Source organism: Elephas maximus, chromosome 25 (genome assembly GCF_024166365.1).
Source record: "Elephas maximus indicus isolate mEleMax1 chromosome 25, mEleMax1 primary haplotype, whole genome shotgun sequence".
NCBI classification, from domain to species: domain Eukaryota; kingdom Metazoa; phylum Chordata; class Mammalia; order Proboscidea; family Elephantidae; genus Elephas; species Elephas maximus.
This window is the reverse complement of record NC_064843.1, coordinates 22,190,457-22,205,783: the sequence shown is the minus strand read 5'-3', so window position 1 is coordinate 22,205,783 and position 15,327 is coordinate 22,190,457. Positions and strand designations below refer to the sequence as shown.

General features: G+C 45.3%; 1 protein-coding gene across 6 annotated transcripts in view; it reads left to right on the top strand.

Moving 5' to 3' along the window:
* Positions 1-15,327, top strand: part of EYA2 (EYA transcriptional coactivator and phosphatase 2) — a 290,014-nt gene that overhangs the window by 238,035 nt on the left and 36,652 nt on the right. For all 6 annotated transcript variants that reach the window (XM_049869949.1, XM_049869950.1, XM_049869947.1 and 3 more), the window contains one exon: positions 965-1,054. In XM_049869949.1, coding sequence (XP_049725906.1) covers positions 965-1,054 — 90 coding nt within the window. The remainder of the gene's footprint in view (positions 1-964; positions 1,055-15,327) is intronic.

Sequence of the window (15,327 nt, the reverse complement as noted above, 5' to 3'; positions counted from 1 at the left end):
TTGTTAATACTCTTTCTTGATGATAGTTTCATGTCAATAGATCTAGCGTGACTTAATTTTTGCAATGGCAGCCCAGTTTTCCATGGGATAAATGTACCAGAGAGGATTTTTGTTTGTGTGTTTGTGTGGGTAACTAATCCTCTATTGTTAGATAAGTGATTTTTTAATATCAGGTGGAGTCAGATAGCATGTAAGGAGCATCAGTGGGTCAGTGGTAGAATTCTCTCTCGCCTTCTGTGTGTGAGACCTAGGTTCAGTTTCTGGCCAATGCAGCTCATGCAGACACTGCCCCTCTGCCAGCAGTGACTTACATATCGATATGATGCTGAACAGGTTTCTGCAGAGTCTACAGACTAAGACTAGGAAGAAAGGCCTGGCGATCTACTTCCCAAAAAATCAGCCAGTGAAAACCCTGTGGATCACAACGGTCTGATCCTGATGTGCATGGGGCTGCCGTGAGTTGGAGGCTGACTCCTTGGCAGCTAACAACAGCCATAAGGCAGCACTGACAGACAGAGAGAGATCACTGTAGAGAACCAATACACCAGATCTCCCAGTAATTTATACACAGTTTGTACTGTTTTGCCCAAAATCCTTCAGTCCTCTCTGAAGTCAAAAAGGGTTGGAGGGAGCCCCTGGAAACAGATTTTCCAAGGGGCCTTCCTTTATTGCGGCCATTTCTGGTCATTGATTGCAACACCGAACACAGCTGGAATTCCAGGGGCAGTTAAGGGCAGATTTAAAGACCGACAAGGGTAAATATAAAAGGTGAAAAACTAGACGTGGCGTTGCGGAAGCTGGACAGCTTTATCACCCAGATCCCACACCAAGACAGAGCGTAGGCCAGCCTGAGCCACGCGGAAAGACAGACCACACCTGTCCTTGAGAGGTGGGGCGGGAGGCCACCGAGGCTGAGCTGGCGGAAGCTCCCACTTGAGTCTATTGTTCCCTTTCTTTCTGACAGGACACTACGACATCCGTGCGCATCGGCCTGATGATGGAAGAAATGATCTTCAACCTGGCGGATACCCATCTGTTCTTTAATGACCTGGAGGTTTGGAATCGCTCGCTTCATTTTGTGTTTTCAGTGCTTAATCACCTGCAGCTGGTTTGGGGGAAAAAGATCCTGCCTTTTCTTCTACCCCCCCCTTTTTTTTTTTCCTTTTGGTGGCTTGAAACTTTTGCTGGCAACCCCCAAGAAGGCCTGAAACTGTGGCCAGAGACGACTTATTGGAAACACACTTGGTCGGCTTGTCTCCCCGGCTTCCTCGCAACTAATGGGCTTTTCTCTCTGCTGTAGTGGGGATGTCCACTGGCGATTTGACTGCTAATCCAATAAGGGCTCTGTAGTTTCTTCCTCCCGAAATTTGCTATTTAATAAGTTTATTAAGGTAAATTAGTGCAGATCCTCCTGGGTCAGGAATAATTAGCAGTGGGCAGGGATGGAAGCTTTTAAAAACAATTTACATTTCCCTGAAAGCACATCTTACAAAGAGAGAGAGCAAGAGCCAAGCAGAGGGGCTGTGCTTATTGAAAGTATCTGTGCCTCTGCCCCTAAGCAAGCTACAAGGGAGGTAGGAATAGGGGAAGAGCAGCTTTGGAAATAAATTTAATTCAATTGTTTATCGCCAGCCTCTGTTGGAAAGGTTTGGGAAAGATTTCGAATGGAAAGCGTAGATAAAATAGGACTCTCACAGCAAAGGTAAACAAATAAAAAAAACTGTGTAATGAATAAAGAGTTACACCAAAAAACCTGCGCTCAGGCTAACAACTACTGCAGTCAAGTCCAGAGTCAATGTTTATGCTTCCTGGTAGCCAGAAGTCAGTAAAAACCAGTTGACATCCAGGCAATTCCAACTCATGGCAGCCCTACGTACGTCAGAGAGGACTGTGCTCCGTAGGGTTTGAAAAGGCTGATTTGTTTTCTGGACGTAGGTCGCCAGGCCTTTCTTCCTAAGCTGCTTTGAGTGGACTGGGACCTACAACGTTTGGGTTAGCAGCCGAGCAGATTAATCATTTGCACCACCCAGGGACTCCTGGTAGCCAAAGCCAGGAGGGAAAGATGATGAGATGCTTCTTATGAAAGAGCGAGCAGCTTTCTCCAAGGTGAAGACTTTCAGGCTGATAAGAGCATTCGAGTGGGGATCTTCTGGAGTTGTAAATGATATTTCCCTTACCGAGTTGATAACAGATTGAAAAACAAAGGCATCCTAAAATAGAACTCTATGTGAAAGCAAAACTGTTTCTACTAACAGGGAATTTTTTTTTCTAAAATCTAGAAAAATTCCAGGGACTAAACTGTGAAGGAGAAATATAAATACTATGAATCCTAATTCTGTCCTGCCTAGTCCAAGGCATTGGTAATATGTACCATCAGGAAAGGATGACAGGTTTTTCTTTCTAATCTGCTGGTTTTGATTTCCAGAAAGGGAAATCCTCGCTGAAAGAATCAATCTTGTGTTCTGTCCAGTCCAGGCAAGCAGTTGGGCCTTAGTCCTCTCATTTATGAAATGTAATTGTTGTTCTCTGACTAACATCTGTTTCAAAGAGAGGATCTAGGTAGAAACTTGTTGAGGAAGGAAGAAAGCTTTGGAGTGGTGGAAAATACCCCTAGCATCAAAGCCAAGGTCTGTCTCTTTAACCAAAAGCCATCTGCAGGCACTCATCTCAGTGACCTCTAAAGGCCTGGGGAAAAGAGAAAGAGAGAACTCATGAGTTTGTTTTGGTTAAAGTCATGGCTGTTGAACTCAGCAAGTGTTTACGGAGTCTAATGTAGTAGCCCGGGGTCCCTCGGTGGTACAAATGGCTAGCACACTCGGCTGCTAACTGAAAGGCTGGTTGTTTGAGTCCAACCTGAGGCACCTTAGAAAAAAGACTTGGTGATCTGTTTCTGGAAACCAGCCATTGAAAACCCTGTGGACCACAGTTCTACTCTGATACACGTGGGGGCATTATGAGTCTGACTTGAGTCAATGGCAGCTGGGTTTTTTGTTGTTGTCGTTTAATATAGTAGTCAAGACTCTGTTGATTGCAAATATCAAATCTCAACTCAAAGATGCTTTAGCAAAAAATGAAAGTGTTGAAGTTGAAAAGTCCAAGGTAGATTTAGATTTTCCTGTCTCCCCATAGCATGTCAGTTCCATGAGAGCAGGGACCGGGTCTGCTTAATTCACCCTGAATCCCAGGGTCCAGGCAGCAAACAACCAGACAAATCCATAAATGAGAGTTTGTGTTAGTGAGAAGGAATCAGAAGCTAGAGCAGGTATTGGGGCAGTTGAGGAGGGAGGGAACAGCATTCTCGAGGATGGCCAGGGAAGGCCTCTTGAGGAGGTGACATTTGAACTGAGGCCTGAATGACAAGGGTCCTGCCAGGTGGAGATCTAGGGAGGAGGGATCAGCAAGTGCAAAGGCCCTGCAGTGAGAACAAGTGTAATGTGACCAAGGATCAGAGAGGAGGCCAGGGTGGCTGGAGGGAATGAGTAAAGACCAGGGCAGGCAGAAGACGTGAGCCTGGAGAGGCAGACAGGGGCCAGACGCTGGTCTAGAAACCAGAGTTGATTCTACATGCATAGACAGGCGTGCGATGAGGGCGCGTTTAACAGGAAAAGCTACATGATCTGGTTATGTTTTATAAAGACCTGGCTACTGCGTGGAGACTGGGCAGTCGGAGGGGACAGGTGGAAGCAGGGAGAGTGGAGAAGAGATTACTGCAACTGTCCAAGCAAGAGAAGAAAAGTGGGTTGGATGCAGGTGGCAAGAAGGTGTGGGAATTGGGATGGAGGTAAAGGACTTGCTGGTGGACTGGATGTTCGGGGTGAGGGAAAGAGGGGAGTCCAGGATGACCACGAGGTTTGGCCTGACCAGAATGTGGTACCATCTAGGGGAGGAGCAGTATTGTGGATTAAACTGTGTCCCCCGAAAACCTGTCTTGGAGTCCTAACCCCTATGCCTGTGAATGCAATCCCATTTGGAAATAGAGTTTTCTTTGTTAGGTTAATGAGGCTATATCGGTGTAAGGTGTATCCTAAACCTAATCACTTTTGAGATATGAAAAGAGCGGATTAGGTACAGGAGCAAGAAAGCACAAGTGGGAGAAAGATGCCACAGAGAACACCAAGGAATGGAGGATGCTAGGGCCAGAGAAGCGGAGACAAGGACTTCTTCCACCCCTGCCCGCCCCAGCCAACAGAGAGAGAACCTTCCCCTAGAGCTGATGCCCTGAATTCGGACTTCTAGCCTCCTGCACTGTCAGGAAGTAACTTTCTGTCCTTTAGAGCCACCCACTTGTGGTATTTCTGTTTCAGCAGCACTAAGAAGCTAAGACAAGCAGGCATGCAATGAGGGACACGATCTTTCTCTCTGGGGTGTACTGGTTTGGAGGTGTTTGAGGCCCCCCGCCCCTGGGAAATGCCACATGGGCAGCAGATATGAGGTGGAAGCTAATACGCAGTAAACATACCAGACGCATAGGAGGCACTCTGTCGATCTGGGTTGAACCCAGGCTCAGAGCCAGGCATTTGTAGGATGTGTATATTTCAAGCAGATGTCTTCAGAATCTCACCCCCTCTGCTGTTTTTCGCTGCCCTGAAGTCGCACCTCCCGGAGCAGGGTCTTAATTACCAGCTGGAGCTACTCAGGGAAGCCAGTTTGTTTTTTGTTTTTGTTCTCTAAATTTTTTTCAAAAATATCCCCAGTGCCAGAAGCCCCCAGGGCACGTCGGCAGAATGGAAACCATGCTTCAAGACGGCGAAGTTAAAACTCACACAACTGAAAACACATTGTTTGTGGGTGCAAGGCAGCCCCTGTGAAAATTTCAGGAGCAGCCTTCTGTTACCACCCCCAGAGAGGCCGTTCAGGATGGGGTGGGGGCATAAATCATAGTTATATTCAAGTGGTTTGGAACTAGGGAAAGGTCAGCGCAACGTAGGGTCGGGAGTCCGAGACTCAGCTCCAGCACACGGTCAGGCCCCTTCCTTCTCTGAGCCAGCAGTGCTTGTCTTTATATAAAGGGGCTCATTCTCACATTCAACAGCTTTGTGTACTACTGTATTTTACGCAAATAACTTGCACCTTCGAACGTTTGGTTGCCAGGGACACCCTCCCCGTTCCCCTCAGGTATTTCATAAGCGCTATGCTAATTTTTTTTATAGCGACATGTAAAAAAAAAAATTGGCATAGCAACCCGTATGAAAATACCTTGCAGGAGGAGAGCAAGGTTGGCAAACGAACATAGAAGGTGCACGTTATTTGCATAAAATAAGGTACTACCCTTTGCCAGGCCTTGGTGGCACAAACAGGTAAGTGCTCAGCTGCTAACCAAAAGGTTGATGGTTCAAACCCACCAGTAACTCTGTGGGAGGAAAACCTGGTAATCTGGCCCCAAAAAGATGGCAGCCTAGAAAACCCTATGGAGCAGTTCTACTCTGTTACATGGGATCACTATGAGCCGGAATCAACTCAGTGACACCCAAGAGCTACAACAGTATGCATGCTAGGGATTCAGTAGTGAACAAGACACCCAAGACCCTCCAGTGGGAGAGGCAGGCCATAAACAACTGAATAGATAATACAATGTCAGATAAAATGCTGAGAGACACAGTCAGTGGGAAACTGTCACAGGGGCTCTTATTTTACTTGGTATTACCAGGTGAAGCCCCTCTGACATCTGAACCAGACACCTGACAGAGGTGAGGTGAGGGAGAGGACCAGGTGGGCATCTGAAGTATGGTCCAGAAGAGGGAGTAACAGCAAAGGCCCTGAGGCATGGCCACGGTTGGTGGGTGGCAGGTCCTGTTCCAGGAACAAGAGGCCAGTGTGGCTAGAGCAGAGGAAGCAGGAAGAATGTGGTGGTCAGTGAGGGCGTGAGGGCAGCTTGCGGGGGCAGGGGGACATTGGGCCATTGTAAGGGCTTTAGATAATGTTCTAAAAGTGACAAGAAGCTATTGGAGGGTTTTGAGCAGCGGAGTGACATGATCTGACTAAGGGTCTCAGAGGCGCCCTCTGGCTGCTGATTGGAGAACAGACCAAAAGGGCAAGGGTGGAAGCAGGAATCTGCATTAGATCGGTGTTTCCCAGACTGTTCAGTTTTGAAAACCAGTAACATTTCCCGTTAAAAAATTCTGGAGATGAATTTAGAGTTGCCATTACTTTTATTTTCATTAGTAAGGTCAGTGGAAATTATAAGAAAAATTAAACCTACCATGTACCAAAAATCAAACCAAACCCGTTGCCATCAAGTTGATTCCGACTCATAGCAACTCTTCAGCACAGAGTAGAACTGCCCCATAGGGCTTCTAAGGCTGTAATCTTTACGGAAACAGGCTGCCACATCTTTTTCCCGCAGAACAACTGGTAGGTCAAAGCACCAACCTTTCAGTTAGCAGCCAAGTGCTTAACCACCGCATCACCAGGGCTCCTTTTATCATTTACCAAACCAAAAACCAAACCTGTTGCCGTCAAGTCAATTCCAACTCATAGCAACCCTATAGGACGGGGTATAACTGCCCCACATGATTTCCAAGGCTGTTTTTTTGTTTGTTTGTTTAATCTTTATGGAAGCAGAGTGCCACATCTTTCTTCTGCAGGGTGGCTGGCAGGTTCGAACTACTGATGTTTTGGTTACCAGCCAAGAGCTTAACCACTGCGCCACCAAGGCTCCCATCTATAAATTAAAAAAAAAAATTTTTTTTTTTATAAATAGGCACCATCAATTCATAAAAGAAAAATTATTCTCATGATTTTTTTAAAAAACACTCACATACACTAGAAGGATATCATCTCATCCTTAAAGATACCCTTTTAAATGGCATTGCTGTGCCTCAGTTTTCTCATCTGTAATGTGGGAGCAATAACAGTATCAACCTCAAGGAGTATATTAAAGAATGAGATAATAATTTAGCAGTTATACTAGCTCTGTTACATAGAGCTCAATGAGCAGGTATCATCATTTTAAGCTCTTCACATATATCAATCATCTCAAAACTCGTTTTATAGATAAAGAAACTGAGGCATAATGTGGTTAGGGTTAGTGTTATAGTTATCCTTAGGGGTTGGGTTAGTTGTTTTTTTTTTTTTAATCGTGATTTAAGTGCAAGTTTACAAATCAAGTCAGTCTCTTTCACAGAAAGTTATACACACCTTGCTACGTACTCCTAGCTTCTCTTCCCCTAATGAGACAGCACACTCCTCCTCTCCACCCTATATTCCCCATGTCCATTCAGCCAGCTCCTGTCCACCTCTGGCTTCCCATCTTGCCTCCAGACAAGAGTTGCCCACATAGTCTCACGTGTCTACTTGAGCCAAGAAGCTCACTTCTCACCAGTATCATTTTCTATCTTATAAATAGTCCTGTCCAATCCCTGTCTGAAGAGTTGGCTTTGGGAATGGTACCAGTCTTGAGCTAACAAAGGGTCTGGGGACCATGACCTCCAAGACCCCTCTAGTCTCAGTCAGACCATTAAGTCTGGTCTTTTTACAAGAATTTGAAATCTGCATCCCACTGTTCTCCTGCACCATCAGGGATTCTCCGTTGTGTTCCCTGTCAGGGCAGTCATCGGTGATATCCGGACACCATCTAGTTCTCCAGGTCTCAGGTTGATGTAGTCTCTGGTTTATGTGGCCGTTTCTGTCTTGGGCTCATCTTTACCATATGTCTTTGGTGTTCTTCATTCTCCTTTGCTCCAGGTGGATTGAGACCAAATGATGCGTCTTAGAGGGCCGCTTGCTAGTGTTTAAGAGGGGTCAGGTTATTTTAGGTGTTTGGGTTAGGGTTAGATTTAGGATTAGTGTTAGGGTTAGGGTTTGAACTCAGGTTAGGGTTAGGGTAAGGTTTAGGGTTAGTGTTATGGTTAGCATTAGTTCATGGGTCACAGGTCTAGGGTTTGGCCTAGGATTAGGTTTAAAGATAAGGTTAGGGCTTGGTTTAGAGTTAGTGTTAGGGCTAGGTTTAGGCTTAGAATAGGGTTAGAGCTGGGTTATGGTTAGGATTAGAATTATGGTAAGAGTTAGGGGTCAGTGGTTAGTGTTAGGTCTAGGGTTAGTATTATAGTTTAAGTTAGTGTCATTTTTAGGGTCAGTGGTATGGTAGTGGTAGGACTGGGGTAGCGATATGATTAGTATTAAACATTGAATACAAGTCCTGGTGGCACAATGGTTAAGAGTTCAGATGCTTACCAAAAGGTCAGCAGTTTGAATTCACCAGCCGCTCCTTGGAAACCCTACAGGGCAGTTCTACTCTATCCTGTAGCGTCTCTATGAGTCAGAATCTACTCAACGAACGCAAAGGGTTTGGTTTTATGGTTTTAAGCATTAGAGATAGCGTTTCGACTGCATTTAAGGTTACGATTACATGTGAGGGGTTACTCTTATAGTGTCAAGGTTAGAGTTAGGGTTGTGTTTAGGGTTAGGGTTAGTGTTAAACTTAAGGTATGGTTTAGGGTTAGGGTTTGGCAGAAATAAAAGAAACTGAGGCACAGAGAGGTTAAGCACCTTCTATATACTAAGTATGTAAAGCCCTTACCTGGTGCTTGGCCCCTGTGCTACAAAAGGACTACCTGGCAACGGTTTTTTTTATGCTGATGCATGCAGAGCACCTGGTACACAGTCAGCACTCAATAACAGCAGCTAAGACCATGTCTGCCATTTGTAACTAGACCTGCAAGGTTGACAGTAGTTGGTCCTACACCCCAGAGCAGTGAAAGGTCTTCTCCATCAAGCCTCAGAAACACCCTGAGGAGTGGGAGTCACTGGAAACCAAGTCTAGAATCCAGATCTGAGATAGACTTCACTGGGCATCTCTGCCTGGGCCCCTGGGCCTCTGCATGCGCCCATTTGGTCTCAGTCCTTACCTGTGGGTGAGTAAAACCTTCCCTGGGGAAACCTTGCAGCCTAGTGTAGCCAGCTTTACAGGGAGTGTGGCACAGTCCTACCTGAATGTCTGGCCCAGAGCGGGCATGAGATGCTCTCTGGAATGACTTGATGTGTGCAAGAAAACAAAGGATGAGCTGTAAACTCTCCCCCACAGTGGGCCTTCCTCAGAGCCAATAGGGGGTGATAGTTAAGAGCACAGACTCTGGGGCCAGATGGCCTGGGTTCAGATCCCAGTTCTGCACTTAGAGGCTATGTGACCTCAGGTAAGTTACTTAACTTCTCTGTGCCTAATTGTCCTCATCTGCAAAATGGAAGTAGTAATACTACCTGCCTCATAAGATTACTGTGAGATTTAAATGTGTTAATGTATATAAAGCACTTAGATCATAAGTATTATATAATTGGTTGTTATTAGTATTATTTTCTTATTAATAATTTTCTTTATTATTATCTGCATATAAAATAATTTTTTTTAATACCAGTCAAGTAGTGCATGCTTACTGTGTGCCAGGCATTGAGTTAAGGCCTGTGTACATTAATTCATTTGACCTCACAAAACCACAGCACCAAGAGGTTAACTTGCCCACAGCTCACACCAATTAAGTTCTTACCCTGTGCCAGGCATCTCACATGCATTATCTCATTGAATCCTTACAACAACACTGCAGGGAGATATTTTTTATCCCCATTTTACAGATGAGGAAACTGAGGCCCAGAGAAGTTACATTCCCAAGGTCACACAGCTAGTAAGAGTCATGTGGGGATCTGAATCCAGGGCAAGCTGTCTTCTAGACTCAAAGGTGTGGGCAGAAGGCATCCCTGGCATGGTTCAGAACCCACAAAAAACCAAACCTGCTGCCGTCGAGCAATTCTGGCTCATGGTGACCCTGTAGGACAGAGTAGAACTGCCCCATAGGGTTTCCAAGGAGCAGCTGGTGGATTTGAACTGCTGACTTTTTGGTTAATGGCTAAGCTCTTAACCATTGTGCCACCAGGGCTCCTGGAGAGAGAGAAAAAAAAACAAACCCTTAGCCGTCGAGTCGATTCCAACTCATAGTAACCCTATAGGACAGAGCAGAACTCCCCATAGAGTTTCCGAGGAGCACCTGGTAGATTCAAATGGCTGACCTTTTGGTTAGCAGCCGTAGCACTTAACCACTGTGCCACCAGGGTTTCGGGGGTAGCAATTCAAGACAGTGTTGCCAGAATCCTGGGAAGGACCTCACTGGAGGGACCCAGAAGTCGCTGGCTGAATCAGCAGTCAGGGTAGACCGTGGCTGCTGGCCTGACACTGGGGCCTGATTGCTAACATCTGATTTATGGCTCTGCAGGAGCTATCAGGGAGAATAATATTTCACTGTGTCAGCGCCGAGCTGCTCTCCAAGGCGTCCTGCCCAGCCAGCTATTAATACAATGCGGGCCACGGCCTCTTTAGTGCTCTTTAGATAAGTTAAACATTTAGACGGCACAAGAAAGATGGCTGAGCTTCCCTCCCAGGGAGCAGACCCCTCTCTGGCTGGTCTAGAGGCAGGATTAAACGACCTCACTTAAATAACATTCCTGCCTCACAGGAGAATGAGAGCTGGGGAGTTCAGCTGGGCTCTGAAGAGACTCGTTTTTCTAAAGCAAATTTGTCAACAATTTCCTTACTGAATCTGTGTCTCCAGGCAGACAAAGACAAAAAGTAATGAGGACAGACCACAGCCGGGCAGTTAGGGAAACCCCAGCTGTCACCAGACTCATCAGTACCCGGAGCTTACTGTTTGGAGATGAGCAATGGTGAGAATACAAAGCACCAAAACCTCTGGTTTCATGCAGCGGAAACATGATTCAGATGGACATTTATAGCCTTAAAATACATTTGTTAGAAGAACAGGAAAATTAATAAGAACTGGTTATTGAAAAGGAGGCCTGGTGGCACAGTGGTTAAGTACTCAGCTGCCAACCAAAAGGTCAGCGGTTCAAACCCACCAGCTGCTCCACAGGAGAAAGATACGGAAATCTACTTCCTTAAAGATTACAGCCTTGGAAACCAATGGGGCAGGCCTACTCTGTCCTATAGGGTCACCATGAATTGGAATCAACTCTACGGCAACCGGTTCAGGTCATTGAAAAGACCAGTAAAGTAGATAAGCCTTTGGCAAACACAATCAAGGAGGGAAAGAAAGAATAGAAAGAATCCCTGATGGAGCAGAAAAAAAGTGGGAAGCAGAACTCAAATTCTAGTAAAAAGACCAGACTTAATGGCCTAACTGAGACTGAAGGGACTCCAGAGGACATGGCCCCTGAACTCTCTGTTAGCCCAAAACTAAAACCGTTCCCAAAGCCAACTCTTCAAACAAAGGTTAGATGGGACTATGAGACATAAAATGATCCTGGTGAGGAGTGTGCTTCTTAGCTCAAGTAGACACATGAGACTACGTGGGCAGCTCCCGTCTGGAGGTGAGATGAGAAGGCAGAGGGGGACAGGAACTGGTTGAGTGGACGTGGGAAATACAGGGTGAAGAGAAGGAGTGTGCTGTCACATTATAGGGAGAGCAGCTAGGGTCACATAACAAAGTGTGTACAAGTTTTTGTATGAGAAACAGACTTGAATTGTAAACTTTCATTTAAAGCACAATAAAAAAAAAGAGACCAAAAAAAAGAATAGAAAACACCCAGAATGAAAGGTTGACGTTATTACAGATTCAGAGAAGGTGTATTTTTTTAATTATGAGAATGCCATGTACAATATTATACCAGTGAATTTGAAAACCTAGTTGAGGTTGACACTTTTTCACAAAAATATATATCACCAATGGGGTAAAATATAAATGTACATGAAATATAAAATAATACAAATAAATAAATGTTGGAGAGGCTGTGGAGAGACTGGAACACTTACGCACTGCTGGTGTGAATGTAAAATGGTACCACCACTTTTGAAATCGATTTGGTACTTCCCTAAAAAGCTAGAAATAGAATGACCATACGATCCAGCAATCCCACTTCTTGGAATATACCATAGAGAAATAAAAGCTGTCACATGAATAGGTATATGCACACCCATGTTCATTGCAGCATCGTTCACAATAGCCAAAAGATGGAAACAACCTAGATGCCCATCAACAAACGGATAAACAAATTATGGTACACACACAATGGAATACTGTGCAATGATAAAGAACAGTAATGAATCTGTGAAACATCTTACAACATGGATGAATCTGAAGGGCATTATACTGAGTGAAATTAGTCAGTCACAAAAGGACAAATATTGTATGAGACCACTATTAAAGAACTGAAGAACACAGAAGAGAGCATTCTTCAATGGTTACTAGGGTGGGGAGGTAGGGAGAGGGGAATTCACTAACTAGGTGACAGAACTGCCAGAAATTCAAGCCAGATTCAGAAGAGGATGTGGAATGAGAGATATCGTTGCTGATGTCAAATGGATCTTGTCTGAAAACAGAGAATACCAGAAAGATGTTTACCTGTGTTTTACTGACTATGCAAAGGCATTTGACTATGTGGATCATAGCATATTACGGATAACATTGCAAAGAATGGGAATTCCAGAACACTTAATTGTGCTTATGCGGAACCTGTACATAGACCAAGAGGCAGTCATTCAAACAGAACAAGGGGATACTGCATGGTTTAAAATCAGGAAAGGAGTGCATCAGAGTTGTATCCTTTCACCATGCTTTTTCAATCTGTGTGCTGAGCAAATAATCTGAGAAACCGGACTATATGAAGAAGACGGCTTCAGGATTAGAGGAAGACTCACTAACAACCTGCCTCATGCAGATGACAAAGCAAAGAGGACTTGAAGCACATACTGATGAAGATCAAAGACTACAACCTTCAGTATGGATTATGCCTCAGCATAAACAAAACAAAAATCCTCACAATTTGACCAATAAGTAACATCACGATAAACAGATAAAAGATTGGGGCTGTCAAGGATTTCATTTTGCTTGGATCCCCAGTCAACGCCTATGGAAGCAGCAGTCAAGAAATCAAATGATGTATTGCATTGGGCAAATCTGCTGCAAAAGACTTCTTTAAAGTGTTAAAGAGTAAAGATGTCACTTCGAGGACTAAGGTGGGTCTGACCCAAGCCATGGCATTTTCAGTGGTCTCATATCCATGCAAAAGCTGGACAATGAAATAAGGAAGACCGAAGAAGAATTGTATGACTTTGAATTATGGTGTTGGCAAAGAGTATTGAATATTCCACGGACTGCCAGAAAAATGAACAGATCTGTTTTGGTGGAAGTACAGCCAGAATGCTTTTTAGCAGTGAGGATGGCAAGACTTCCTCTCATATACTTTGGGCATGTTATCAGGAGGGCCTAGTCCCTGGAAAAGGACATCATGCTTGGTAAAGCAGAAGGTCAGCAAAAAAGAGGAAGACCTTCAACGAGATGGATTGACACCATGGCTGCAACAATGGGCTCAAACATAGCAACAATTGTGAGAATGATGCTGGACCAGGTGTGTTTCATTCTGTTTTACATGAGTCGGAACCAACTCAACCACACCACCAAAGACAACATCAATCTGATTTCTCCTTGGTAGTCAGGGTCAATCACACCAGCCAATATGGTAGCTCCCTTCTTTGCCTGTTGATCCAGAGGCATGAGGAGCCCAAAGTGGCCGGGTGGCATTCTTAACATCCAGTTCAGTGAAATCAGTGTTGTGCCTCTAGGTGGGAGCATTCCTCCCTTTGGGACTAAGACCTCTAGACTCCTAGAGCGTAGGGTTACACAGACAGGGAGCAAAAAATTTCCAAGTGGGTCATTAGGATAATAGTGAATGGTGCCACTCCAATCTCCATCCCCCGATTCCTGGAACTGTGAATCTTGGCTATGTGAGAAACAGAACCATATATTGGACACTGGTTTAGAGACTATACAGCCTCTTGGAGAACATTCCCACAATCCTACAAAGTGTTGACACCTAGCTGGAGCCAAACTGTATCTTTAGACACAATCATTCTATCAAGCCAGCTGCTTAAGGATAATGGGGAACATGGTCAGACCAGTGAATTCCACGAGCATGGGCTCATTGCTGTACTTCATTTGCTGTGAAGTAAGTCCCTTGATTCGAGGCAATGCTGTGGGGGATACCATGATGGTGAATAAGGCATTCCGTGAGTCCATGGATTGTAGTTTTGGCAGAGGCATTGGGTGTAGGAAGGCAAATTCGTATCTTGGGTGTCTATCCCAGTAAGAATGAAACACTGCCCTTTCCATGATGGAAGCAGTCCAGTGTAATCAACCTGCTACTAGGTTGCTGGCTGATCATCTTGAGGAATTATGCGGTATCGGGGACTCAGTGTTGGTCTCTGCAGCTAGCAGCTTGGGCATTCAGCAGTGGCTGTAGCCAAGTCAGCCTTGGTGAGAAGAAGTCCATGTTGCTGAGCCCATGCATAACCTCCATCCTTGCCAATGGCCACTTTGTTCACGAGCCCGTTGGGTGATGATGGCAGTGGCTGGGGAAAGAAGATGACTGGTTTCCACAGAACGTGTCATCCTATCCGCTTGATTGTTAAAATTTTCCCCTGCTGAGGTCACCGTTTCGTGGGTGTTCACACGAGGCACAAATATCTTCACTTCTTTGGCACATTCAGAGAGGTCAGTTCACATATCTCTTCCCCATACTTCCTTGTCACCAATTTTCCAATCAAGTTCCTTCCAAGTCCCTGACCATCCAGCCAAACCGTTGGCCACAGCCCATGAATCAGTATACAGTCACACATCTGGCCATTTCTCCTTCCAAGCAAAGTGAACAACCAGGTGCACTGCTCAAAGTTCTGCCCGTTGGGCGGATTTCCCTTCACCACTGTCCTTCAGGGAGGTCCCAAAAAGGGGCTGCAGAGCTGCTGCTGTCCACTTTTGAGCGGTGCCTGCATTTCTCACAGAACCATCTGTAAACCAGGCAGAAGTTTTCCCTTCCTCAGTCAATTGATCATAAGGAACTCCCCTGAGGCCGTAGGTGCAGACTGGGAGACGGCAGGTAATGTAACAGGAGTGGAGATCATGGATATTTGGGCCAGTTCCTCATGCAACTTAGTTGTGTCTTCAGGTCCTGCTTGAGACCAATCTCATATATACCACTTCCATTTAATGATGAGTGCTTCTGTGCACGTCCGACTTCATGACTCTGTTAGACAACAACTGGTTCGTGGTGGACAGCTCAGGCTGTGTGGTGACTTGCTGGCCCATGGTTAAGCATTCGTTCTTGACTAAGGCCCAGTAACAAGCCAGATTTGTTTCTCAGAAGGAGAGTAGTTACCTGCAGAGGATGACAGGGCTTTGCTCCAAAATCCTAAGGGTCTGCAATGTGATTCACCAATAGGGGCCTGCCAAGGACTGCAGACAGCATCTGTATCTGCCTCTGACACTTCAAGCACTATTAGATCAGCCTGATCATATGGCCCAAGTGGCAGAGCGACTTGCACGGCAGCCGGAA